Source organism: Ruditapes philippinarum, unplaced genomic scaffold (genome assembly GCF_026571515.1).
Source record: "Ruditapes philippinarum isolate M1 unplaced genomic scaffold, ASM2657151v2 ctg3926_1_1_1_1, whole genome shotgun sequence".
In the NCBI taxonomy this organism is placed as follows: Eukaryota; Metazoa; Mollusca; class Bivalvia; order Venerida; family Veneridae; genus Ruditapes; species Ruditapes philippinarum.
Window position 1 is genome coordinate 25,491 of NW_026851937.1, and position 27,391 is coordinate 52,881.

General features: G+C 32.7%; 1 protein-coding gene and 1 pseudogene across 1 annotated transcript in view; both read right to left on the reverse strand.

Moving 5' to 3' along the window:
- Positions 1–309: 309 nt before the first annotated feature.
- Positions 310–10,782, reverse strand: LOC132743530 (uncharacterized protein DDB_G0271670-like; annotated as a pseudogene).
- A 23-nt stretch (positions 10,783–10,805) lies between these two features.
- Positions 10,806–27,391, reverse strand: part of LOC132743562 (mucin-2-like) — a 76,058-nt gene continuing 59,472 nt past the window's right edge. The window contains exons 15-21 of the mRNA XM_060732095.1: positions 27,066–27,241; positions 17,996–18,145; positions 16,433–16,568; positions 14,762–14,937; positions 13,964–14,152; positions 12,498–12,633; positions 10,806–11,031 (exon numbers count right to left, since the gene is read on the reverse strand). Of these exons, the coding sequence (XP_060588078.1) occupies positions 10,848–11,031; positions 12,498–12,633; positions 13,964–14,152; positions 14,762–14,937; positions 16,433–16,568; positions 17,996–18,145; positions 27,066–27,241 (1,147 nt within the window). The 3' untranslated portion in view covers positions 10,806–10,847. The remainder of the gene's footprint in view (positions 11,032–12,497; positions 12,634–13,963; positions 14,153–14,761; positions 14,938–16,432; positions 16,569–17,995; positions 18,146–27,065; positions 27,242–27,391) is intronic.

Below are 27,391 nucleotides of genomic sequence, written 5' to 3' on the forward strand. Positions count from 1 at the left end.
AATGGCTTCATGCTAGAAAAAGATAATATGACTGTTTTTCAGTAAAGAGATTCTTGCAGGTCATTGCTTACTCCCCCCAATTCGTAACACAAACCGAAAAAAAAAACTTGAAAATTACTAGACAAAAGTGCAAATAAAAAACTCCCCATCCCCCCAAAAAAAAACGAAACGATTAATTCATCTTAAATAAAAAATCGAAAAAGGTCCAATTCTTTTTCTTTAGAACAAAAGCTGCACTTGTATAAATTTAAACTTTACATACAAGTATTATTATTTGAACACACGGACAATGTTTGACGGTCATTGTGTTTATCCCAATCCCATTCGAGCAGCCATCTCCATTTTATTTTGTGTTGTTGTCGACGTAACCGCGTTTGTTGACGTAGACGTCGGTGCATTAGATGTTGTCGTTGCAGGTGTGGTTGTTGATAATGTAGAGACACTTATTGACGATGTAGATGAAGTTGTTGATGATGTTGGGGAATTTATTGATGAGGTAGAATAAGTTGTTGACATTGAAGTTGTAGTTGTTAATGATGTAACAGAAGATGTAGATGATGTAGTAGGAGGTGATGACGATGTAGAAGGAGGTGTTAATGATGAAGAAGGAGTTGTTGATGATGTAGTAGAAGATGTTGATGATGTAGTAGGAGTTGTTGATGATGTAGAAGGAGTTGTTGATGATGTAGAAGGAGTTGTTGATGATGAAGAAGGAGTTGTTGATGATGTAGTAGGAGATGTTGATGATGTAGCAGGAGTTGTTGATGATGTAGCAGGAGGTGTTGATGATGTAGAAGAAGTTGTTGATGATGTAGAAGGGAATGTTGATGATGTAAAAGGAGTTGTTGATGATGTCGAAGAAGTTGTTGATGATGTAGAAGGGAATGTTGATGATGTAGAAGAAGTTGTTGAAGATGTAGAAGGGGTTGTTGATGACGTAGAAGGGGATGTTGATGATGTAGAAGGGGATGTTGATGATGTAGAAGGAGATGTTGATGATGTAGAAGGAGATGTTGATGATGTAGTAGGAGATGTTGATGATGTAGTAGGAGATGTTAATAATGTAGTAGGAGATGTTGATGATGTAGTAGGAGATGTTGATGATGTAGAAGGAGGTGTTGATGATGTAGGAGGTGTTGATGATGTAGAAGGAGGTGTTGATGATGTAGTAGTAATTTTTGATGATGAAGAAGGAGGTGTTGATGATGTAGAAGGAGGTGTTGATGATGTAGTAGTAATTGTTGATGATGTAGAAGGAGGTGTTGATGATGTAGAAGGAGGTGTTGATGATGTAGAAGGAGGTGTTGATGATGTAGAAGGAGTTGTAGATGATGAAAAAGGAGATGTTAATGACGAAGAAGAAGGTGTTGATGATGTACTTGATGTTGTAGACGTTGAAGAAGGAGATGATGACGTTGTAGAATGAGTCGATGACGCTATGGAATGAGTTGATGCCGTTGTTGAAGGAGTTGTTGACGTTGTTGAAGGAGTTGATGATGTTATTAAAGAAGTTGATGATGTTGTAGAAGTAGTTGACATTATTGAAGGAGTTGTTGACGTTGAAGTCGCAGTTGTTGACGTTGTAGTCGAAGTTGTTGACGTTGTCTGAATTTCTGACGTTGTAGATGGAAGTGTTGATCTTGTAGAGGCAGTAGTTGACGTTATAGGAGTCGATGACGTTGAAGACGGAGTTGTCGACGTTGTAGAAGCAGTGGAAGACGAGGTGAAAGAAGTTGATGATTGAGAGTTTGGAGGTATTGAAAGAGTTGTTGGTGAAGACAGAGATGTTGATGACGTTTGTGCAGAAGTTGTTGGTGTTGTTGATAGTATCCAGTTGGACTGAAAAAAAAGATTTCCTGTTAAGACTATGTATGAAAACATTACACTGGCTGGTTATTATTCAAGTGGTGACAGAACAGTGGTTGTTTCAGCTTAATTTATAGTTTAGCTGCTTTAAATGAGAAAAAATACACCCTTTGCAGATTTACTCGCATCTAAGAAAGTGAAATTTATGGTTTGTATTTGTATATACATACATACCATTTAGAAGTGCCTTAAATTTGTGAAAACTTAGACACCTTTGCTTTTAAAATAAACGATGAACGAAATAAAAACAGAATAAAAAATAGCTGAAATATTTGTGTGCATGAATATGCAGCCACAAATTAAAATTGTATCTTTAGAAATTAAATAGCATATAAAAGAAATATATATGAAATATGTGACGTTATGTTATTATATAAAATCTATCATTTTTACAAAAAAAAAAAAAAAAAAAAAAAAAAAAAAAAAAAACCCACACAAAAACAACAAACGACCAACAACCTTTAGTAAAACAATTATTTGTGTCTCAAATGATGCCGCGGCATAAACGAGAGGTTAACTTGTCGGCCTAGTTATTAAATGATCATTACCCTCATGGGTTCAAAGCCCATCAGGGGGCAAGTCGTTGTTTCCTTTACACTCATTGCTTAGTACTGTTTGGTTCCTGGAACGGATTCGAAAGTGTGTCTACAAGCTTATAGCTTCCTACACAATCGAATTAAAATAAATTCTGTATAAAGCAAAAGTCTTCAGACTGAGGTACTGTAGGCACTCAATGAATCAGCAAATAAATTAGCCAAATACGCCACTAAAGAGACAGATTACTACAACACATATATTGTACTACATTCAATAACGAAAACAAAATGATTTAAAAAAGTATTAGTAGAACAAATAAATCATGCAAGTTAATTTATTATGAACTAATATATATAAGTTAAAGAACCCGTTTAATTAAAGTGATGACATTTTTCTCTCCCAGTTAATAGGGGATCAAACAAAATCTGAAGTAAAGTTAGCATAGATCGACCGTTATATGACATTGTTTGACAGATCGTTCAAATCACTGTCTTCTATCTATTAAAATATTTTCATCAAAAGTACAACGAGTGATACTTGTCGCATTTATTTCAGTAAATGATACACGTTTACAATGTAGATTCGATATTCGACGGTGTCGCTTCATCATATTCGATGAAAATTCGACATAAATAGTATAAAGAATCGACGTCAATTAAACATAAACGGTGCATCAATAACAAACTGCTGGTTCGAAAAACCACAATATCGAAATGTGGATTCCATATCAATAAGAACCACAATATCGAAATGTGGATACGATATTAATAAGCATCACAATATCGAAATGTGGATACGATATCAATAAAGAACCGCAATATCGAAATGTGGATACGATATCAATAAGCATCACAATATCGAAATGTGGATACAATATCAATAAGAACCGCAATATCGAAATGTGGATACGATATCAATAAGCATCACAATATCGAAATGTGGATACGATATCAATTAGAACCGCAATATCGAAATGTGGATTCCATATCAATAAACACCGCAATATCGAAATGTGGTTACGATATCGAACGGCATCTCAGTATCATAATGTTAGTTCGATATTAAATAGTATCGTAACATCATAATGCTGGTTTTGTAAACGGTTTCGCAACATATCAATAAAGGGTAGATTTAAACGATACTGCAATATCAGAACGTTGCATGAATATGAAACGGTATTTTTTACATCACAATGCAGACTAGAAATTAATAAATACCGCAATATAATAACGATGGGTAAAAAATTAAACGGTTACATAGAATCACAATACAGGGCAGAAATGAATCGATACCGTAATATCGCAATGCAAAGCCGATATTTATCGGTATCGCAACATCACAATGTGGGCTCGATATTGAACGGAATCGCAGTTTCAAAATATGATTTCGATATTAAAAGTATCGCATTATCAATGAAGTTTTGAAATTAAACGGTTCCTCATTATCATATCACTATGTTTGGTCATCCATATGTAAACGGTATTGCAACATTATAATGCATGTTTGATAGTAACCACACACAAACGTGGAGACGGGGACCAAGTGAAACATGAGGCGAAGTGAAACACTCTCTGAAACTTATTTTATTCTCGTTATTACACCATTTGTTTGGCGTTATTACGTCTTAATCCGCGTTGTTACACCTTTATAAGCGTTACTTGGCCTTTTGTTTCGTGTAATCACGCCTTTTGTTTCACGTCATAACGCCTTTATCCGCAATACTACGTCTTTTTTTTCGCGTAATAACGTCTTTTGATTCGCGCTATAACGCCTTTACATTTTCAAGAATTTTATTTTATTTTGTACTCTTAGGCTTTCGTAGGATACAATTTATCAAGTTCAATCGTACTGAACGAAATATCTTTAATATACCGTTACTTCAGATTATCGATTCACCCACTGACATTTCTAGACTAAGGTTCGCTAAATTGATTGAACGTCTTATCAATATATCAGTTTTGCTAAAGACATTTTATACGGAAGCCTATACAGGCCATATATTTCAACAATAGCACGCGGCGGTAATCGTCTTATCGTCTTCGTTCGAATGACATAGTTACATGTTTATGTTTGATGAGCATTATCATCCAACATTAAGGCTACGTGCCTCCAAATGAGCCAATATGTTTGAGAAAATGAAAACAATGAAAATCAAACTGTACAAAACAACAACAACAACAACAACAACAAAACAAAAACAAACAACAACAACAAACAAAAACAAACAAAACAACAATAGCAGCAGCAGCAAAAACAACAACACAACCGACCCCATAAAACAACAAAAAATCCAAAACAACCCCCCAAAACAACAACAACAAAAAGCAACAGCAACAAAACAACAACAAAAACCCGGCATTATATAAAATTACATTATCTTATCTTAAATTGGTGTATATCAGTTTTGTGGACAAACACGTAGCTCTAAGTAGAACGGGTGTACCACCGTTTTGTTTTGCAACGTAAAAGTTTAAATGGCGTTTTCTCCCAATTGTTTCTGAATAATAATTTTGAACGATAATTATTTCTCAATAAAAATACTTATCTATATAGATATCTAAACTTGGGTGGTTCACCGTTCACAGTTAAGAACAACATTTGATAAACCTAAGCGAAACAGTTAATACTTAGTTCCAAGCGATAAGCTTAAAAACACACTCTCGAGTCCATTCTTGGAACCAACCAGTACTAAGCAATGAGTGTAAAGTTTTTTTGCTCAAGGACACAACGGCAGGGCAGCTATCCTCAGACTACGGGTCTAAAGGGTTAAAGCGGCCTTCAGCTTTTCTAAATATTAAATATGTTATTTTTAGATTAATCGTTTCATATAATTGTCAAATAAAATAGTTAAAGAGGAAAATGAAATATGACGACGATAAAATAAATAAACAATTAGGAAACCCCTTGATGATCTAATCTACCGGTCCGCTCTTTATATCTATATTAGTAGAGCGGGAGATTCGTTTCACGATCTATTTATAGAAACGATATGTCAGTGGCAAGTTATAAATAGCTCTCTTGGGGACGCTGCTTTGAAGAAGGCTTAACAGTGATATAATACACTTTTCCAAGATAAAATTACTGCAATACTTAGTTTGAAACAACAGAGAATTGTTTTTCCCCACAGAAAATAAAAGCTGGAGGCCGCTTTAACCTCTCGGTAATGCCGTCACTTTTGTTACTTACATTGTTCAATGGAATAAAATACCAAATGTGTCCCATTGTTAAACTCCCATTTACCGGAAAGGTAGATATATGTTCGTCTTGTACTTCCAGCACGTTATGCACGTGCAAACATTCCCTCGCCGAGCTGTTAACATCGCCATATAAAACAGATAAACAACCAAATGTGTGCAAACATGATTTGACGCATTCTAAGCGAGTTCTGAAAAGAATATATTGAACATGTATTGAAACAGTTCGTCACATTTGTGCAGTAACAGGTTTAATCCTATGAAATTATATAAAAAGTATTTTAGAGTAATATATGTATTTTATGGTCAGTTATTTAAAATGAAACTAAATACATTAACATTTGTATCAAGAAAAAGGGGCATCACTACAGAACTATATGAGCGACACTGAGGTCCAAAAACCCTTAGAGAATAAAAGGCGGGGGTTAGGGGATGGGGGTGTTTCACAGAAAGAAATAGCGGAAGATAATATAAAATAATAATTGGTAGTCGCTGTGTAATATACATGTATTTTATATTAACATCACCGTTTTTAGGATTGATTATTTACGTGACAAACGTACGGTTTTATATTGACTGAGTGTAGGTTCAATACATAACTTTTTCAGTGAATTCCATGAATTTAGAAATGAACCTCTATGCATATAATATTCCATTTATTACACAACAAAATAAGAACGGTTACATTTAAAATTAGTCATTTTCTTCACTGACGCGCCTATAGTGTAACGCCTATTTAGCTTCAATTACAGTGGAATATCGTTTTTATTTGTTTGGGTCGTCAGACCAAACAAATAATGGTAGCGAAATTCCAGACCCTGTTGCTGTTAATTGCAAATGCCGAAAGAAGTCCGCTTTTTTGAAGCGGTTACTTCCCTTTATATGTGCACTAACGCCGAAAAATTTAGCGGAGATCACTGCGTAAAGATGGTCAAATGACAGGCACATTAATTTTCAAGTAAAATAGTTCCCGAATAGTCGAAGATTTCTAATATTGTTTTATTCTTTATAGATATACATGCTTAAAGTAGCTCCATGATTATTTACATCTGTGTCATTTAGCGTCGAAATAATAAGGGTTACAAACCCTAATTTAGAATAATATGGTTTTCTTTAGGCCGTTAACTTATAACTTCACCGTGGTCGAGGGGTTTGCGTGCTCTCTTAGGAAGCGAGAGATCTGGAGTTCAAATCCCAGTTAAGGCAACTCATTTTTTTCAAATTGTTTAAGTCAAATAAACATTTAATTGAATATCAGTGTTGCAATTAGTCTTATAGCTAATTTACTACAATTAAAACGCTGGAAAGCATTGGTTGCACTATACAAAATAAATTGGTTTATAAACTCACAACCTTCACCTTTCTGACATTCTGAGACCAAAACAAATTCAGCGCCTTCTGTGCTTTGATTATTTATTGAGTTTATTACACTCATGTGCCATTTTAAAAAAGAAAATGTTAAAATGGATGTAAGTTCAATACTAAATTTATTGAACGAATAGGATAAAAGTATATTATGAGAGGCGAGCAAAAAAATTTTTTTTTGAATGAATCTACACGAATATAATATTTATACATGTATTAAGATATCAGAAATCAAATTTGAGCCGTTAACAAAGGACAATTGGTGATTTTTTTAATTAACATGCTTACACTACAACTGTTACAAAAAGCACGTTCTAAAGCTATGTTTTATATAAAGCAAATGACGTCACGTCAAAATAAATGCACAACCGTGCAATACCGATTTTATAGAGTCGCAAAAGCGGCATGGGTGTGTGATAAAAATAATCTTATATTTTACCTTGCAGCAACATTATAAGATGAACCGATAGTTAGATTCCTTTTGTCTAAATAATAAACATTCTGGTAGAAATCTGTTATTGTAAACACAAAATACGAAAATGACAAACATAAGCACATTTGAAGACGAAATTCCATTTCTCATTCTTGTAAATTTCTTTTATTTTTTGTTCCTAACTATTTGCACTATTCATTTTAAACGCGGAACATGTCTTCAACAGTACGAAACATATTCTTCAAAGAAGAATTTTCATGCCTCGTTTTCTTTTCGTATACTGATCATCCAAATGCGGTCTTTTCACGAAATAAATCCACTAAAATGATTAATGCTTTGTTTATTATTTGTTGCCTTAATCCGTTCCGGTGGGTATATAAATCCGGCCAAACAAAAAATTTGTTTTTTATACGATGAATCGATTTGAGATCAATAGTAATCTCGATAATGGAATCATGTGGTACTTTTATAAAATGCATGTAACGTAGCTAACTTTGCCCTTATGCACACAATGTATCAATCTACTTCCGGGAAGGGAACACTTTTAGTTGCTTCTGTCGATGACGGGGACATCACCTTTAGTTAAGAAGTTGTTGATGTTAATGACGTAATTGATGACATCATCGTCAGAGCTATGGTTAGTGCAGACGTTGTTTCCACGGTATAACAAAACAATTGCCGTTAATGGAGGAGTCGTAACGTTTGTTGAAATAGTTGTTGACAGTATTTCAAGAGCTTTTGTTTTTGATGGCAGATATAGAAGTTGGTAACAATGTGAAATGAGATCTTGACGTTGTTTACGAAGTATATCGCGTTATTGTAGACGTTGTTGACAATGCACAATAAGATCTTGGCGACGGTTACGGAGTATATCGCGTTATTGTAGACGTTGTTGACAATGTACAATAAGATCTTGGCGACGGTTACGGAGTATATCGCGTTATTGTAGACGTTGTTGATAATGTAAAACAAGATCTTGACGTTGATTACAAAGTATATCGCGTTATTGTAGAAGTTGTTAGCAATGCAAAATGTGGTTTTTGCGCCGGTTTCGGAGTTGGAGTTGTTATTGTGGAAGATATTGACAATGAAAAATGAAAAATGAGTTCCCGACGTTAATGACGAAGTAAATGGCGTTGGTTTAGAAATAACTGAACTTATTATTTGAAATCTTTTCGGTGATGATATTCCTGCGTATTTGAACTTAAACCGAACACTATTCTACAACAATGCATTCAAAATTGTTATCGTTTTTCCTAAATTAAATCGTTATTATGTTTTAATTAAAAACATATCAGCGGACTTTTCGATAGATAATATTCAAGATGACGTCAGTTGTCCAACAAAAATGAATAATAACTCATCAGGCATAATTACTTTTTATTTGACCGAGGTGTATAACAGAAAAATAATTCCGTAGAACAAGCATCATACTCGTTGAATGCTATTACTTTGCAGTACAGTTTACATGAAACATTTAAGTTATTTTGAGTAGCGGAAAAGGTGCAAGGGGGCCTTAGGGATGTTGCATTTTAAATTATCCCTCGTGTGCAGACCGAATCTGTAATTTTCATGTAATTTTGTTATGACTTCCGAGCGATCACCTTTTTTCCAGATTTTAATGTTATAGGTTAAGAGCAGCAATTGAAACATGATTATTTTGGGCTTTTAATTGTTCTATAATACCCTTTAAATTCATTTATTATATTTACCACGTGGTATTTCTTTTTTCGATGTGATGATTTTCAAAATACGTCAAGGTCAAGAATTCAATCAATGATTCCCTGCTTTCTTTCCTTTTTACCCCGAGTGTATTTTGTTTCTTTTCTATATAAAATAAAAGATGTTTTAGCTATATTTATATTACATAAAAAACATAATCAAAAATTCGGCGACTTTGTTAACACACATTATACAGTGAAAGTTGAGAAAACCGGGCGCTGAGAACATTGGAACTCTTTAAATGCCGGTCCAAGATAAAAAAAACGATTATCGGACATTCAGAAATCCTTATGTTTTATTGCAATGTTGTAGGTGTCCCCACTTTGCAAGCCGTTAAAGGCATTTTGCCATTGAGAACATTTTGCTTTTACAGTGTCTTATTTCGAAATCAAACCAAAAGCACTATTTTTAGAAACCTACAGTGAATTATATATTGTTTTTTTTTCATTACAAATGAACAGGTGCAATACCTCGGAGACTCAAGTTTTACTTTATTTTATGGCATAACAAATCTGACCGCCAGATTACTACGTGAAATCTATAATAATTATAATTACCCCCCCCCCCCCCCCCCAAAAAAAAATACAGAAAACCTAACACAGTTGTATTAAAAATCTAATTTAAGTTAAGTGCCATAATCGGCTTCATTTTTGTTCTGATTTAGTTTCAGATTTGGAAGTGCAATACCTTAGAGATTCATTATTCCTGCAAAATGTACTTGTTGCTTGCTTTAAACATTGATTCGAGATGTTCGCCTGGTAACGGACTTGACTGCAGCGTTTGTTCTCCAATGCCCTTCGAGAAGAAGCAACTCGTCAATAGATTGGAGTCTACAGCGATATGGTGACCTTTGCCCAAGATACGGTACATGACTTTAAAATGTTCGCATGGTATATGCATTTTAGCCTACAAGATGATTTCGTTTTAGGGTATAAACGCAATAAAATCTTTTGGTAGAAGAACACCCTGCAGGATCTACGAAAAATAAGGTTTCATGGTACTCTTAAAAGAAACAACGTCGAAAATGTTTGCGCAAAATGCTCATATGTTGTGAGCTCTAGTATGTATATAAACTCTTTGTTGTAACGTAAATATACACACACTTTAAGACCCAACTGTCATGTACTCATTTAGCTGATATTACTGCGACTCCGTCCATGCAATACTATTTACGCTCACTTTTACGGTAATATAAGACATATTGCGCTCGCGCAAGAAACAACGTCGAAGATATTCCATTGATTCGTTCTAGCCCTCGCGGCAATTCTTCTGTAATTTTATTTAAAACGATGTTTCCACATCAGCTTTTCCCATGCAATATATTTGAAGTTTTTCTTTACGTCAATTTAATGTACATGAAGTACAATGCTGCAAAACTCACATTGCATATGTTTTGTTGGTCGCTAAATTTTTGCACGTATAAAAACCTTACTTGCTTTCGTAGAAATACACATATACAAAAAAAAACTCTAGATACACATATACAAAAATACAAAGAGTTTTTGTACAAGAAATCGCCGCGCTAGCCATTGTCAAGGTTGCATTCTATATTAATTTACTAAGTAACTCTCTCATTTAATTTTATATGACCTGAGTTATTTGTTTTGAGGTCAATATCGAATTATTTGCAAATCTAGAGTAGATTACACGTATTTCTCACATCATTTTCGATTCATGTTCGATAAATATATAACAAAACAATAATTAATCGGTACATCTTTGTATATTTATTATATATCCATGTATAGGTCTTTGTCTAACGGTCTGATCGGTATATTGCAGTTGTCTGAAGTACAGCAATATGTACAATCATAGTCCAAGGTGATAATGTCGCTCTCCCAAAAGTTACGGCATTTGTTGCGGTCAGAGCTTCCTAAGAACCAATCCCGATAGCAGGTGTCAAAGTTGCCGCAGCTGAAATGCATATTTAAAGCAAGTTATCGTCATTGCTGAGTCTCATATGCAAACATGCAAACATGATTAATATTAAAAGAATGGTGATTATTTCTTACAATTATTGGCTTTGTTATATGGTATTGGCGGTGCGTCCGTCGCCGGGTGGTAAAGTTTTTTGCCTTTTGCCCCTCACAGCTGTGGGTGCGAATTCCGACAAGGACTTTCGATTCTTTCATGTGAGGAAGCTATCCAGCTAGCTTTCGGAACGTCGGTGTGACGATGTGACGTAAAACCAAGTCAAACAAACAAACAAACAAACAAAATATAGTCTTGGCATAGAGCAATACAATTTTCGGAACAATGTAATATATTTTTATATATGAAATATACAAAATACTGTTGAATTTTCAGGGTTTTGGTACCAAAGGAATGATATTTTTTTCGTTCTTTGTAGGGACAAAAATGGATTTAATAACGAAAATGGATTTAATAACGATTCATAATTGATTTAAAACATGTTTAATGCTTATCACTGGACATATGTTGTACTTAATATGGAATGATATTTCATAAAGCCAGTAAAACTGTGCTTATTGTCTAACAAACTAAAAGGAGTAAAAGATGTTTCTGCTGTATGATCAATGAATAGTTGTTTAAAAATTGTAATAAGACACTTTAAATAAAATATGATAAAAATAATAGCATTTACAGGCTTTAAGGCGTGCTATACTCCAAAAAATGTTTTATACTTATTTTTCAGAAGTTTTTTCAAATTTTGGTCAAAGTTTATAGTCATCAAAATTTCCTCCCGTTCCTCCTGGTCACTAAGTACAGTTACAGTGATTTAGTATATTGTATGGAATTTGTAGGAAAACTTTGTTCGTGTCTAAGACAGTATGTGCCTTTAATATGGACACGTCTACAATACGCTCATTTTTCATAAGCATTTTAATTTTTAATGAAAAAAATCCCCCCCTTGTTTTTAAACCCTTTTTTGTCACAAATTTTAAAAATGAAAACACATTTAATTTGATCAATAATCTATTTTTTCTGGAGGGAATTTCCCCAAATTTTAAAAAGTTATTGGCGAGGTTAAACCTGATTTTAAATTTTTGATTTTTTTCAGCCCGGCTAGTCATAATCAAAAGGGTTTTGCAAAAGCAGTTATCAGCAGTACTGTATTTAAAAAATGCATAATGATTTTTAAACACAATTTTTTTAAAACAAAATTTATAAATTTTTACCTGATTTTTTGGGGCCTGGGTTTAAATTGAAAAAAAAGGGGTTTGGGAAAAAAGTAACCTGTATTTATTTTTTAAATTTTTTGGTTTTTAATAAGAGAGGCTAGATCCATAAAAATTTTTGGTTTTGTTTACGGAACTTTGATGACGAGGCTAAATTGAGTAGATTGAATCTAACACTAATTAATATTGGATAAAATGTTATCAGTTTTCAAGTAAAATATCAAAACACATTATACGTACTGTCTTGTTACCATTCGTGATCCATCTATATGGTTGGTAAGTTTGTTAATGCAGTAATTGTTAGGAGGGTTACACGTTTGTGGTGCAAACAAATTTTCACACAGGAAATCGGGACCAGCACAAACATTACAAGTAACTAGAAAAAAAATTAAATAGAAAAAAAACAACAACAAACAAACAAAAAATCAAACAAACAAAAACATCATCACCAAAACAAAACAAAAAATCAAGTAGATAAAAAACGAAAATCATGTTGACTTCTTTCCTGAGTTTAACTGTAATTTAACATTTCCATGTTCCCCTTATCAAATTTAAGATAAAAACTTAAAAGCTTAAGTATAAATAACAAAAAGGAGTGGTGTTATATATAACAATGCATTTAAGAATAGAAAAAATACAGCTTGTAACCAGTCCCCTATATTATATGGATTATGTTCAAGGTTTTAAAGATGTTTCATGGAAAATACAGATACCTTTATCAATATAGATGTTAACAATTTTGTACAATTCTTATAATATATAAAACACATTTTGTATATATGCTGTGTTGGACACAGACAGAATGTAGATTTATATATTATACAAAAAAAAATGCAATAAACAAAAATGCAGAGAATGTGTTTGCCTATTTATTTATCATTAGTTTTGTATGAATCAACAAAAACAAAAATATTCTATTTACATTTTAAAAGAATGGAGACAGAAATGAGTGCAAAATCTAAATAGCTACGTGTCAGGGCGTCCGTGGTCGAGTGGTTAAGGTCATTAAGTTCAAGGCTCGCTGTAGGTTCTAGCCGAGCCAGCGTGTTAGATTTCTTTCATGTGTGAAAGCTCTCCAGCTAGTTTAGCGAATATAGGTGGCTCAGGCACCTGAGGTCTTCCTCCGTCAGTAAAGCTTGAAAGTTGCCTTATGACCTATAATGTTATTGTAACGGAACCCCCTTTCCCCCACGAAAAAAATCATAAATAAATAAAAAATCGGATCATTAATATATAGCTCTGCATGTCGTGGAAAATTGACTTGCGAAACTATTGTCAGGGTATTATCATTAAAAATACAATTCATTTTTAAAGAAATAATAAAATAATGATAAAAGATGACTGCAAAACTTTTTTGTATCTGAAAAGATTTACTTTGTCACAAGATGTTGCAGCGACTACCAAGCTAAATGTTAAAAATCGCTTCATGATAATTTATTTTGTAATCCATGTTTAAGTGTTTAAAGCTATATATGTTGTTTTTTATACAAAATTAATAAACCCGTTGAATAATGTTCTTTTTTCAACCCAATGGTGTGTCAAATAGAATAAAATCGCTTTCAGGGAAATAAACAAGGTATTCCTTATTCATTTTCATGTTAATATAAACAAAAGTCTAACAATCCACAGTCAACGAATATACAGCTTTATACATTTTAACATTAGAATGTAGTATTGTGAAGCAGAGTAATTTTTTAAATACAGACCTGCTACTGGCGGAGCTGTATGTGGCAGTTTTTTAGTTGTTGTTGTTGTTGCTGTATTTGGGATTGATGCTGCTGTTGTGGTTTCGGTTGTTGCCGCTATGGTTGATGTTGTTGTTGCTGTTGTGGTTTCGGTTGTTGCTGCTTTGATTGAGGTTGTTGCTGTTGATGTCATTGTTACTGCTGGGGCATCTGTATAAAAATAGGTGTTAATTACGTGGGTTGCTTTACTTGTTCCTACAGTTGTATATTTAACTGCGATACCCAATCCATTTTGGATTTTGTATAAAACGCCCGTTTGTTTATTTGGTGCTGTCATTGGGCATACTCTATTTGTACTCTTTTGATCGAGTTCATATGAATTTTGTGTAGAAACACTGGTTGATTTCTTTGTTAATTTGTACCCGTACTTTATTTTAGTTCATACACTCTTAATTTAGTTCGATAGTGTTGGATGGTTTAAGCTTACTGAAAAAGTCTTTAATTTGTTCCTGCAATCGATCAGTACTAAGCTATGAGTGTACAATATCTGAACCAAGGAAACAACGGCTTGCCTCTGATGGGGTTCGAACCAACTCAGACAGCAATTCTTAGATTGTTAGGCCGATTGTGAACCATTCGGCCACGCCGCCACTCGTATTTCGTATTTGTGGTTAAGGCTGTCATTTGGTCCCAAGTGAAGGAGATTCTAATGATATTATATTAAGAAAAACAACCCATAATTATTTTGTGTTTATAAAACGTAATGTTTTTTGTCAACAAGAAGCTAATCGGTACATTCTTTGTTATATTTATTATATCCCTTGTATAGGTCTTTGTCCAACGGTTTAATCGGTTTATTGCAGTTGTCTGTAGTGCAGCAAAATGTACAATCAAAGTCCAAGGTAATGATGTTGTTGTCATTAAAATTACGGCATTTGTCGCTGTCAGAGCTTCCTTCGAACCAATCTCGATAGCAGGTGTCAAAGTTGCCGCAGCTGAAATGCATATTTAAAACAAATAATAGTCATTGCTGAGTCTCAAATGCAAACATGTTTGATATTCAAAGATTGGTGATTAATTCTTTACAAGTATTGGCTTTGTTATATGGTATTGGCAGGGCGTCCGTGGCCGGGTAGTAAAGTTTTTTTTCCTTTTGCCCCTAACCGCTGTGGGTGCGAATTCCGACAGGCACTTTCGATTCTTTCATATGAGAAAGCTATCCAGCTAGCTTTCAGAACGTCGATGGTTCTATCCAGGTGCCCGTTCGGAGGTCTTCCTCCACCAGTAAAATTGGAACGCGATCATATGACCTATACTGTGTCGGTGAGACGTAAAACCCAATCAAACAAATAAACAAACAAAATATGGTCTTGGCATGGAGCAAATACAATTTCCGCAACACTGTTATATATCGTTATATATGAAATATACAAAATACTATTGAATTTTCAGGCTTATGGTTACAAAGAAATGAATATTTGTTTTCGTTCTTTGTAGGGACAAAAATGGATTAAATAACGATTCATAATTGATTTAAAACATGTTTAATGCTTATCACCAGAAATATATAGTACTACATATGGAATGTTATTTCATAAAGCCAGAATAACTGTACTAATTGCCAAAATGTCAAAAGGAGTAAAAATATGTTTCAGCTGTATGGTCAATAAATACTTGTTCAAAAATTGTAATAAGACACCTAAAATAAAATATGATAAAAATAATAGCATTTAAAGGCTTTAAGGTTTACTCAAAAACATGTTTTATACTTATTTTTCAAAAGGTTTTTTTTTTAAATTTTGGTCAAAGTTTATAGTCATCAAAACATACTCCCGTTCATTCTGGTCACTTAGTACAGTTACAGTGATTCAGTATATTGTATGGAATTTGTAGGAAAATTTTGTTTGTGTCTGAGACTTTATGCGCCTTTAATACGGACAGGTCTACAATACGCTCATTTTTTATAAGCATTTATGAACTAAAATACTTTTTTATAACGCTATTTTTGTCACTAATATAATGCAAACATTAGGTAATTGAGTACAATAATTTTTTCTTCTGGACGAATTCACAACTTTCAAACATACTGTATATTGGACGAGGTGGTAGCTGAGTTTAATTTTGATTGTTTTGCAGCCTGCTAGTCATAATCAGAATTGATTGCTAAGCAGTATCATCAGCAGTCATCTGTATTTAACAATGCATAATGACTTTAAACTACAATTGTTTAAACACAATATAAATTTTACCTGTACTTTTTGGCCTCGTTAAATGAAAACGAAGTGGCTGGACAAAGTACTGTATTTACTTGGTATATATTGGTTTGATAAGAGAGGCTAGATCCAGTATAATTTGGATTTGATACGGAACTTTTGTTTGGTCTGTAAATTGAAGACGAGGCTAAATTGAGTAGAATGAATCTAACACTTATTAATATTGGATAAAATGTTATCAGTTTTCAAGTAAAATATCAATGCATATTATACGTACTGTCTTGTTACCATTCGTGTTCCATCTCTATGGTTAGTAAGTTTGTTAATGCAGTAATTGTTAGGAGGGCTACACGTTTGTGGTGCAAACAATTTGTCACACAGGAACTCGGGACCAGCACAAACATTACAAATAACTAGAAAAAAAGAAGAAAAAATAGAAAAAAAACATAGAAATCAAACAAACAAAAACATCATCAACAAAACAAAACAAAAAATCAAGTAGATAAAAAACGAAAATCATGTTGACTTCTTTCCTGAGTTTAACTGTAATTTAAAACTTCCCTGTTCTCCGTTTAAAATTTAAGATAAAAACTTCAAAGCTTAACTGCATTGATAACTACGTATAAATAACAAAAAGGAGTGGTGTTACATGTAACAATGCATTAAAGAATAGATAAAATACAGCTTGTTACCAGCCCCAATATTTTACGAATTATGTTCAAGGTTTTAAAGATGTTTTATTGAAAACACAGATACCTTTATCAATATAGTTGATAACAATTTTTCAACAATTCTTATAATATATAAAACACATTTTGTATATATGCTGTTTTGGACACTGTTTTTCAGACAAACTGTAGATTTATATTTTACCAATAAAAGATTGCAATAAACAAAAATGCAGAAAATGTGTTTGCCTATTTATTTATCATTAGTTTTGTATGAATCAATAACAAAAACAAAATTATTCTGTTTACATTGTAAAAGAATGGAAACAGAAATGAGTGCAAAATCTAAATAGTTACGTGTCAGGGCGTTGTGGTCGAGTGGTTAAGGTCATTGAGTTCAAGGCATTTGCCTCCAATCGCTGTAGGTTCTAGCCGCGCCAGCGTGTTAGATTTCTTTCATGTGAGAAAGCTCTTCAGCTAGTTAACCGAATATAGGTGGCTGTTACTACTTGGAGAGGCACATGTGGTCTTCCTCCGTCAGTAAAGCTTGAAAGTTGCCTCATGACCTATTATGTTATTTTGACGGAACCCCCATTCCCTCACGCAAACAAATCATAAATAAATAAAAAATCGGATCATACATAGCTCTGCATGGCGTGGAAAATTGCCTTGCGAAACTTATTGTCAGGGTATTATAATAAAAAATGCATTTCATTTTTAAAGAAATAATAAAATAATGATAAAAGAAGACTGCAAAACTTTTTTGTATCTGAAAAGATTTACTTTGTCACAAGATGTTGCAGCGACTACCAAGCTAAATGTTAAAAATTGCTTCATAATAATTTATTTTGTAATCCATGTTTAAGTGTATAAAGCTATATATGTTGTTTTTTAAACAAAATTAAAACCCCTTGAATTATGTTCTTTTTTCCAACCCAATGGTGGTTTCTTTATGATTTATAACACAGAATATTTACTTCATTGATGGTACATGCATGTTGTGTTAATAGAATAAAATCGCTTTCAGGAAAATAAACAAGGTATTCCTTATTCATTTTCATGTTAATATAAACAAAAGTCTAACACTCCACAGTCAACGAATATAAAGCTTTATACATTTTAACATTAGAATGTAGCATTGTAAAGCAGAGTATTTTTTTTAAAATACAGACCTGCTACTGGCGGAGCTGTATGTGGCAGTTTTTGAGTTGTTGTTGTTGCTGTTTTTGGGATTGATGCTGCTGTTGTGGTTTCGGTTGTTGCTGCTTTGATTGAGGTTGTTGCTGTTGATGTCATTTTTACTGTTGAGGGACTCGGATCAACTGTATGAGAATAGATGTTAATTACGTGGGTTGTTATACTTGTTCCTACAGTTGTATAATTATTTAACTACGATACCGAATCCATTTTGGATTTTGTGTAAAAACACCCGTTTGTTAAATTCGTGCTGTCATTGGGCATATTCTATTTGTACTCTTTTTACCGGGTTCATATGAATCTTGTGTAGGAACACTGGTTGGTGTGTTTGTGAATTTGTTCTCGTACATTATTTTAGTTTATACACTCTTATTTTAGTTCGATAGTGTTGGAAACTTTTAGCTTATTGAAACACTTTTCAATCCGTTCCTGCAATCGACCAGTACTAAGCTGTGAGTGTAAAATTTCTGAACCAAGGAAACAACGGCTTGCCTCTGATGGGGTTTGAATCAACTCTTAGATTGCTAGGCCGATTGTGAACCACTGAGCCACACCGCCACTCGTATTCGTATTTTCACTGCGAAAAATATACTGATATACGGGAATATACGGTCCCGTATTTTTGACATATACGGGCGTGTACGGGATGTATTCGTCGAATATACGGACCAAGTATACGAGTCCGTATAGGGAACACCGGGTATACGGGAAGTCCGTATATGCATCAGGCATATACGGAATTCCGTATTTGCCCCATATACATGTACGTATATTTGTTCGTACTTTTAAAGTATACGGATAATAAAATCCCGTATACGGACTTTAATAAGGTTGCTATCCCTAGTATACTATAAATATACCAAGGATATACGGGACCGTATTTTCTACATATACAGAGGATATACGGACTCGTATTTTCTACGTATACAGAGGATATACGGAACCGTATATTCTACATATACAGAGGATATACGGACTCGTTTTTTCCACATATACAGATGATATACGGAATCGTATTTTCTACATATACAGAAGATATACGGAATGGTATTTTCTACATATACAGGGGATATACGGAATCGTATTTTCAATATATACAGGGGATATACAGAATTGCATTTTTTAGTTGTCAACAGGGAATACAGAACTGTATTTTCTTGATAAAAGAAGATACAGATAATATCAAAAGCATGCATTTACATATAAGTGACACGTATACATGGCCAAAATGCAGACTTGTACAATAAAACATGTTTTATTACACATTTTGAATGGGAACTGTAAAGTCATATGCTTAAGAACGTTATCTTCACAATTGGATTATTTCAAATAATAAAGTAAAAACCAAATCGAGTCACTCTTAAATATTTATTACTTCAGAAACATATATTCAATATGTATACATATATTAAACAAAATAAACATGTCTTCGCTACAACAGTCATATATTGTTGCAAGCCTTAGTCCTGAGGGACAAATTAATGTAGCGTTGCAACAGAACGGCGATATACCGGTATGATGCGAAACAGAATCATGAAATACGTATTACAGTAGAGAAAATCCGCACTTAGATATTTTCTTTAGAGATCGAGTTATACATGTACATTGTACATGTTTCGATATTTTCAAGCCGTAACCTTTATGAATTGCATGTCGTTTAAATGTAGAACAAACTATACCAACTTGAAGTTCGATTCTATTTATCTTAACAATGATTTTTATGAGCCACTTGTATTACACCCATAAAATATTTTAAAGATATTAATATCATTTGTTCGTGTTAACATTCACATATTATTTTAGGAAAATGAGTCCATAGCACAAATTTATTATTACAGAAAGTTTTAATAATAATCATTAAAACTCAAAATCCGTATTCACAGAAATTCGTCATTCAAACACAGTTCTTAAAAGCACTTAAATATATCAATCATCTATAGGAATGTTACGAAGACCAGTGTGACGGTGTCTATTTCGTGACGTAGGAAATGTTATCTCCAGATATTACAATCTTCTTCAGCATGTGTGTATCTGAAAAAGAGAGTTCAAAATCATGTTTAAATAGTGTCGTGAAATAGTTATCACAACAAAGTTGGTGCAAACTTATACGGAATGCATGATACTGTACACAGACTATTTCAACTATAGTTAAGTTTGCACGAAATACTATTGCACTGCAAAAGTACTATGACTGCTACATACTACACACTATACAGGATAAAAATCACTATCATCCGTGCATGTATATCTAAATTATTAAATATCATAACAAAACTGCCTTTCTATCCCAATTCATTTTTCTAATGTAAAATTTAAAAAAAAAATATATGGAAAGAAAAACGCAAAAAAAGTAAGACAACTTGAGAGGCTCGAACTTGTGATAAAATTTAATGTGTATGACATTCTAACTTTTCCATCAAGACATTTCAAATTTTGTTTCTTATCTGACATTATATTCGCTTTGAAAACCCTGTTTTACCTATTAAGACAAATGTTGTTAACTTTAGTGCACATGTACAAAAGAAAATGTAACGTCACTCTCACATTATCAAAGCGGCGTACTTATCGCTTTACGCACGTAGTAATTAAAAAAATACTATCATTAACATATATAAAAGTGATTAAACTGTAAAGAAATACATATTTTTTGATACAGTAATATGTTTAAGAAAAGAAAACTAATTTAATAAAATAAAGTCGCATGCACAGTGCATCTATATCAAACCATTGTGTGTGTTCGAGTTAATTCTTATATTTTATATATTTGATATTAAAAGCAAGTATGGTTTAGCATTTTTAAATGCGCGGCAAAATGCTTATATCATATATGCCTTAATTGACATCATTTTATGAAGTGTGACATCATTCCGCCTAAGAAATGATTCTAACAAGATATAAAAGAGAACCAATGTATTTATAACTAACCACATTTATTCTTGTCAAAATAAATGCGTGTAATTAAGGAAATTTGACTTTGCCTTGAGAAAGAATAAAACACATGATGTCAGTATAGAGTGGAATATATGAGCCTGGGTAACTCTTCTTTACCGACAGTACGTCCGTGTAAATGTCTTATTTTATTCACAAAACACAACAATGTATATAAGTGAACTTACATCTATATAACCTGCTACCATACTTTGCTTCATCTACAATTGCTGTAAAGAGGGCACAGCTGCATTTCTAGAAGATTTAACTGTCCTGAAAAATCATAATATAACTTCAGCATAAAATGATAAAGAGCACATTGAAAATATTTCATAAGTGATCACATGTGCGAAAGTGTTAATACTGTAGGAACGTGTTCACTTTTATGTGCATGTGTAGTTATGTATTTTGTGTGTTCGTGCGTGCGTGCGTGCGTGGGTGTGTTACCATATTGCTTTATGTGAAATATAAGTCAAAATATGGAATGTCGAAAAATGTGTGATGTACAAAGGCTCAATACAGTTTTTCAAGCGTTTAAATTTATGTATAATGAAATATTAAATAACTGTTTCCTCAAACAGGCGCGTGTTTGTGACTGACCTATGCGATATCACCTTATGCGTAATGTTTATTTTTTAAAACTAAACAAAGAGTTTTAATTATAATAAGAAAAAAATATTTAAATTTTCATTTGTCCAATAAAAATCCATTGAAAATGTCGAAAACTCAGTTCATGTATATACAATTTAAAATCTGGGTAATCCTGAATAACGTAGATAAATAGCCAAAAATATCGAATGAAAACCAAGAGTTGTCTGTCCTGAATTGCGAGTAAACTCGATCTTGCTAATTACTATTAATGCTAAAACAATACAAACAAAACCGTTTTAAAACTTCTGGTTCGTTGCGATATTTTATATTCACGAGTTTTAAAATTCTTACACCGACAACAGGCTCCTGATCTATGCTTCGTATCAATCTAAAAATAAACATATGAGCCGCGTCACGACAAAACCAGCATAATGGGTTTGCGACCAGCATGGATCCAGACCAGCCTGCGCATCCGCGTAGTCTGATCAGGATCCATGCTGTTCGCTTACAAACTCTATAACAAGTAGAGAAACCGTTAGCGAACAGCGTGGATCCTGATCAGACTGCGCAGATGCGCAGGCTGGTCTGGATCCATGCTGGTCGCAAACCCATTATGTTGGTTTTGGCGTGACGCGGCTCATATATTTTGACACCAAGGGTAAGTGAATTAACAGTTAACCGTTTAACTTAACACCTGTCGGCCATATTACATGCAATCATACACATTCTTTGTATTAATGTAAATAAAAAATTCTGACAATTATTTTCATTTTATTTATTCGTCTAAATGTATAATGATTTAAATAAAAAAAGAAATGTTTGTTTCCTATTTTTGTTTAAGATTTGTAATTATTTAAGAATAGGTTAATATACATAAGAAATATAACAACATGTGTACAGAAACTTAAAAAAAGTAAATAAAATTGAAAAGAGCGGAGTCTTTAAATTGACTTATGTTTGCATTAAATAATGGGAATTTGTATAAAAATAAAAAATGCGAACATAAAACAAGTATTCTGCTCGTTAAATTATGAAGACTGAGAAACAATTTTATCTTAAAATTTATAAACCTATTTTTTAGAAGTACTAACCAATTTTCTTTTAAAATATGTTAATCTGTTAAATCTGATAATTTTTGTTATTATATTGAATAGATAAAACATAACCTATTTTTCGGCTATCAATTTCATAAATTACTATTAAAATAAATAGAATTTGAGTGTCTCTTTTCGATATGATCTTTCTTGCACATAATAAATAATTTGATTCCCACCCCTGCTGTTAAGTGATAATTGAGATAGCTCAAGATTATATAGTTGACCAATCAAGCATACATAGGTCGTGTCACACACACTGATTAATCCCTTTGTACTACCATGTCCAGGGGCTGTAATACCTTGACGTCTTCGGTGTTTAAATGTCGTTATTTTTAACTCGGTGTCTTTTTTACCCTGAAGGGAAGTTATGATTAACGCATTTAACAAATGCCCTTTTCATTTTTTTTGTTTTTGCATTTTTCATACAAATTATCAATTAAACAAGATACAGTTTAGAAATCAAAACCAAACTCGTAACCTCCCAGTCTAAATTTAGGGATATATCCCTGCTTTAATTATCTAATCCGGCGGCCATATTGGATAGCGAAACAGATTAAAACAGTGTTTAAAGTTTTCTAAAAACAAATCAGTTTAACCCTGAAATAAGCTTTTGTTTACAAAATGCAACTATTCTATTGATCGCATAGTGATATTGTAACGATAAAAAAATAACTTTTAACCTACCTTGTTTTGCAATATTCTGAATTTTATTTACTATCCATTTCCAATCCCGGTTTTTCTTTTTTTCATTTCGCCCGCGCTATTTCTGATTGGTTGATAGGATTCACGTGATACAAAACCAACGCTTTAAACTCATTGGCTGTTTTGAAAACGCGTGATATGCCTAGATACCGTTTCAGAGACATATAAATACATGTATTTTAACGTCTCTGACCGTTTGTAGCATTAATAATGCCACTGATTTATATTAAGGTCGGTGATAATGCGGAAGAAAGCAGCATACTAAGACCTTTATTCGATCCAAAATAATGCAATATTACATGTATTAAATTGGAAATATCATGTATCCATAAACGATAACTGTGCATACATGTATAACATGACCATTGATACATTTTCATAGGCAAAACTTTGATTCTAATGCTCAATCGGTTATTTATTTTTTTGATAATAATTATAATAATAATAATATTAATAATAAATAATAATAATAATAATACTTTATGATGATGGTGATGATGATGATGATAATAGTGATAATAATAATATAATGATGATAATGATGTTGATGATGATGATAACGACGATGGTGATGATGATGATGATGATAATAATAATAGTAATAATAAAAATAGTAATTAAAACAATAATAATAATAATAATAATAATAATTATTATTAATAATAATAATAATAATAATAATAAAAAAATAATAATAATAAAAGACGTTTTAGAAGCGCTAAGAAATATTTATAAATTACACAAATTTTTGTGACAACAACAATAAGCGGGTAAAACAAAAGACCCACATTAAATTTACACATAGGACAAAAGCCCCCCCCCCCAGTCCATCAAACAAAAGCCTCCCTAAGGTTTATAGACCAGACAGATTACTATCTATTTTTGCACGCCCAGTAATCGGGAACTTGGGTTATACTTCAAATAAATCTAGACAAGTATGCGCCTTTCACTTTTATTTTCTTGATAAGCTTTGAAAAGCGATTCTCTGAAAATATTCATTTACATTTGTACTGTACAATATATAATAAAGTAAACATAAAAACATTCATATCATCAATGAATTATAAGTACGAATTACACAATAAATCAAATAAGAACTTTTGTACCTTTAAATTTAAATCTTAATGTAAATTATCTTTTAAAACAATTGCATTTATTTGTTAAAATACATCAAGTTCCAGATTTAAACTGACGAGATTCTCAATAACAATTGTTTGATGAACTTGGGGGGGGGGGCTTTTGTCCTACGTGTATTTTTTGATGGGGGGGGAGGGGCTTTTGTCCACCTTGTCATTTTTAGATGGAAGGGTGCTTTTGTCCGTATCCCCATTAAAATAAATAAATTACTTACTTACTTACTTATACACATAAATGAAGTATAAAGATCCTTTCACATTATCTGCGGATTTCATAATTAAAATAAAACTTTATTAGTATAAGAATATTTGGAGTATCGGTAAAAATTCGAAAGTCAAATTTAAAAAGTGATTTTACTATCAATATATAATTAAGTATGTTCTTAACTTGAGTTTTTAAATCAAACTACGATTTTTAAACAGAAATTTACTTTTACAAAAACTGTTTCCAAGATACATAATTTTATTTCAACCAGGTAACAAATGTTAATTTACATAGCACGGCCATGTTCCCCTGTCCTGAACATGTATGTTCAAGTCACCGAATTATGCAGAAACACGACTGATGGGAGACGAGGAAACTCGGAAGATGATGATGATGATATTTTGACATCATCTATCAACAATACATGTACATACACCCCAGTGACATCCATCTGATTCTAGCTTGTGAACTTAGATATAATTGGACCTGGCGGCAGGGTACTTCAAAGTTTACTTTAAGATAAAACTTAATTGTGTCTTGTTTAAATGACGAATTCCGCCAAATTAAAGGATAACAACAACACGACGCTGCAAAAGCATTGGAAAGAATACAGCAGCTATGTCTGTTTCATTTTAATATGTCGGGTTAGAGTCTTTATAATATCTAGAACAAAATCACATAGGATTACAATGTAATTCCCTTATTTCGTACATGAATTATATTAGAAATTGACAGTAAAAAATACCGTTAAGACATTCAACACCAATTGCGCTAACTTACCTAATCGGAGAAAACCGACACTCGATATACCCTGCTGCGTTTATGATCAATATCCGGATCAATATCCGGCTTAATCCGTATTGTATTCGATTATGACAATACAGCACGTGGCTATTACACAATATTATGTCATAAATGAGACCGCGCGAAAAGAAATCAAAATTGGGGAATTCGGAACTTCATAAGATTTCTATTCAAAACTTGTGTACAGAAACGCAAATCTTTGTTTCCTGAAATAAAAGATTAAATAAATAAATAAATAACTAAATAAATAAATATATGAATAAATGAATGTATGTAGTATGTATGTATGTATGTATGTATGTATGTATGTATGTATGTATGTATGAATGAATGAATGAATGAATGAATGAATGAATGAATGAATGAATGAATGAATGAATGAATAAATAAATAAATAAATAAATGAATGATTGATTGGTTGATTGATTCAATGAATGAATGACTGAATGAATGAAAGAAAGAAAGAATGAATGAATGAATGAATAAATGAATGAATGAATGGATGAATGAATTAATGAATGAATGAATGAATGAGATATCATTGTTGTTTTTTTTACATATGCAAGTACATGTATTAGATTATGTATAGCCTATTTTTATAGGACATATATCAACGTAAAATTTAATTGCTGTGTGGACAATCCCGATTTCATCTTCGTGATCCTACAATTATTTTAACTTTCACGATTTCAACTTCACAGATCCACGATTTTATTATAATTAATTCATGTTTTGAACATCACAATTTCAACTTTATCATTTTCTCATGTTTGGCTTATCATTATAAAATATTATAATGATAATGAAAAGGAAATTACAAAATAACATGATTCACCATAGATGCAAAATGCAAAACAGTACTATCTAATCGTGAATCGCAATTGTAAAGTATTCGCTATTTATCTGCGGGTGTATGCTAAAAAGAAAACCAAGCGGTATTGAGCTAGAATACCGCGTCTTCATATTAGAGGTGGATGTCTTACACGTTCTGTGCACTGACGATATTATTTGTACGCAATTGACGCGTTAATAACTCCAGGAAATTTTGCATTGTGTTAATTGTCAAATGTCTGACAAATATATGATCAGACTATTTCTTTACTCTTACAGGAAATAGGCTATTCAGAAGTAAATTTTCATTCGCTATTTCTATATACAGAATCCGTATTTGCACGAATACGGAATTTCGTATTTTAGTAATATACGGACTTGTTATAAAAATTCCGTATATTAGTAAAATACGGACTTCGTACATCAAAGTTCCCGTATATTACGAGTGTACGGAGTTCGTATATGAGTCATATACGGACTGATATAATATACGGTCCCGTACATCTCCGTATTTCAAGTTTCCCGTATTCTTACACGTATATTAATGATATACGGAATTCCGTACACTTCCGTATATCCATGTCTTTTTCGCAGTGTTTGTGGTGAGCTGTTTAATACTACCATCATGTTCCCAAGTACAGGAGATTCTGATGATAATATATTAAGAAAACAACATACATCATTGTGTGTATAAACGTAATAGTTTGTCAACAAGAAGTAATCGGTCCATCTTTGTATATTTATTATATACCCTTGTATAGGTCTTTGTCCAACGGTTTAATCGGTTTATTGCAGTTGTCTGTAGTGCAGCAAAATGTACAATCAAAGTCCAAGGGAATCATGCTGTTGTCATCAAAATTACGGCATTTGTCGCTGTCAGAGCTTCCTAAGAACCACTCACGGTAGCAGGTGTCAAAGTTGCCGCAGCTGAAATGCATATTAAAAACATATTTAAAACAAGTGATCGTCATTGCTGAGTCTCTAATGCAGACATGATTGATATTCAAATAATGGTGATTATTAATAACAATTATTGGCTTTGTTATATGGCCTTGGAGGGGCGTCCTTGGCCGGGTG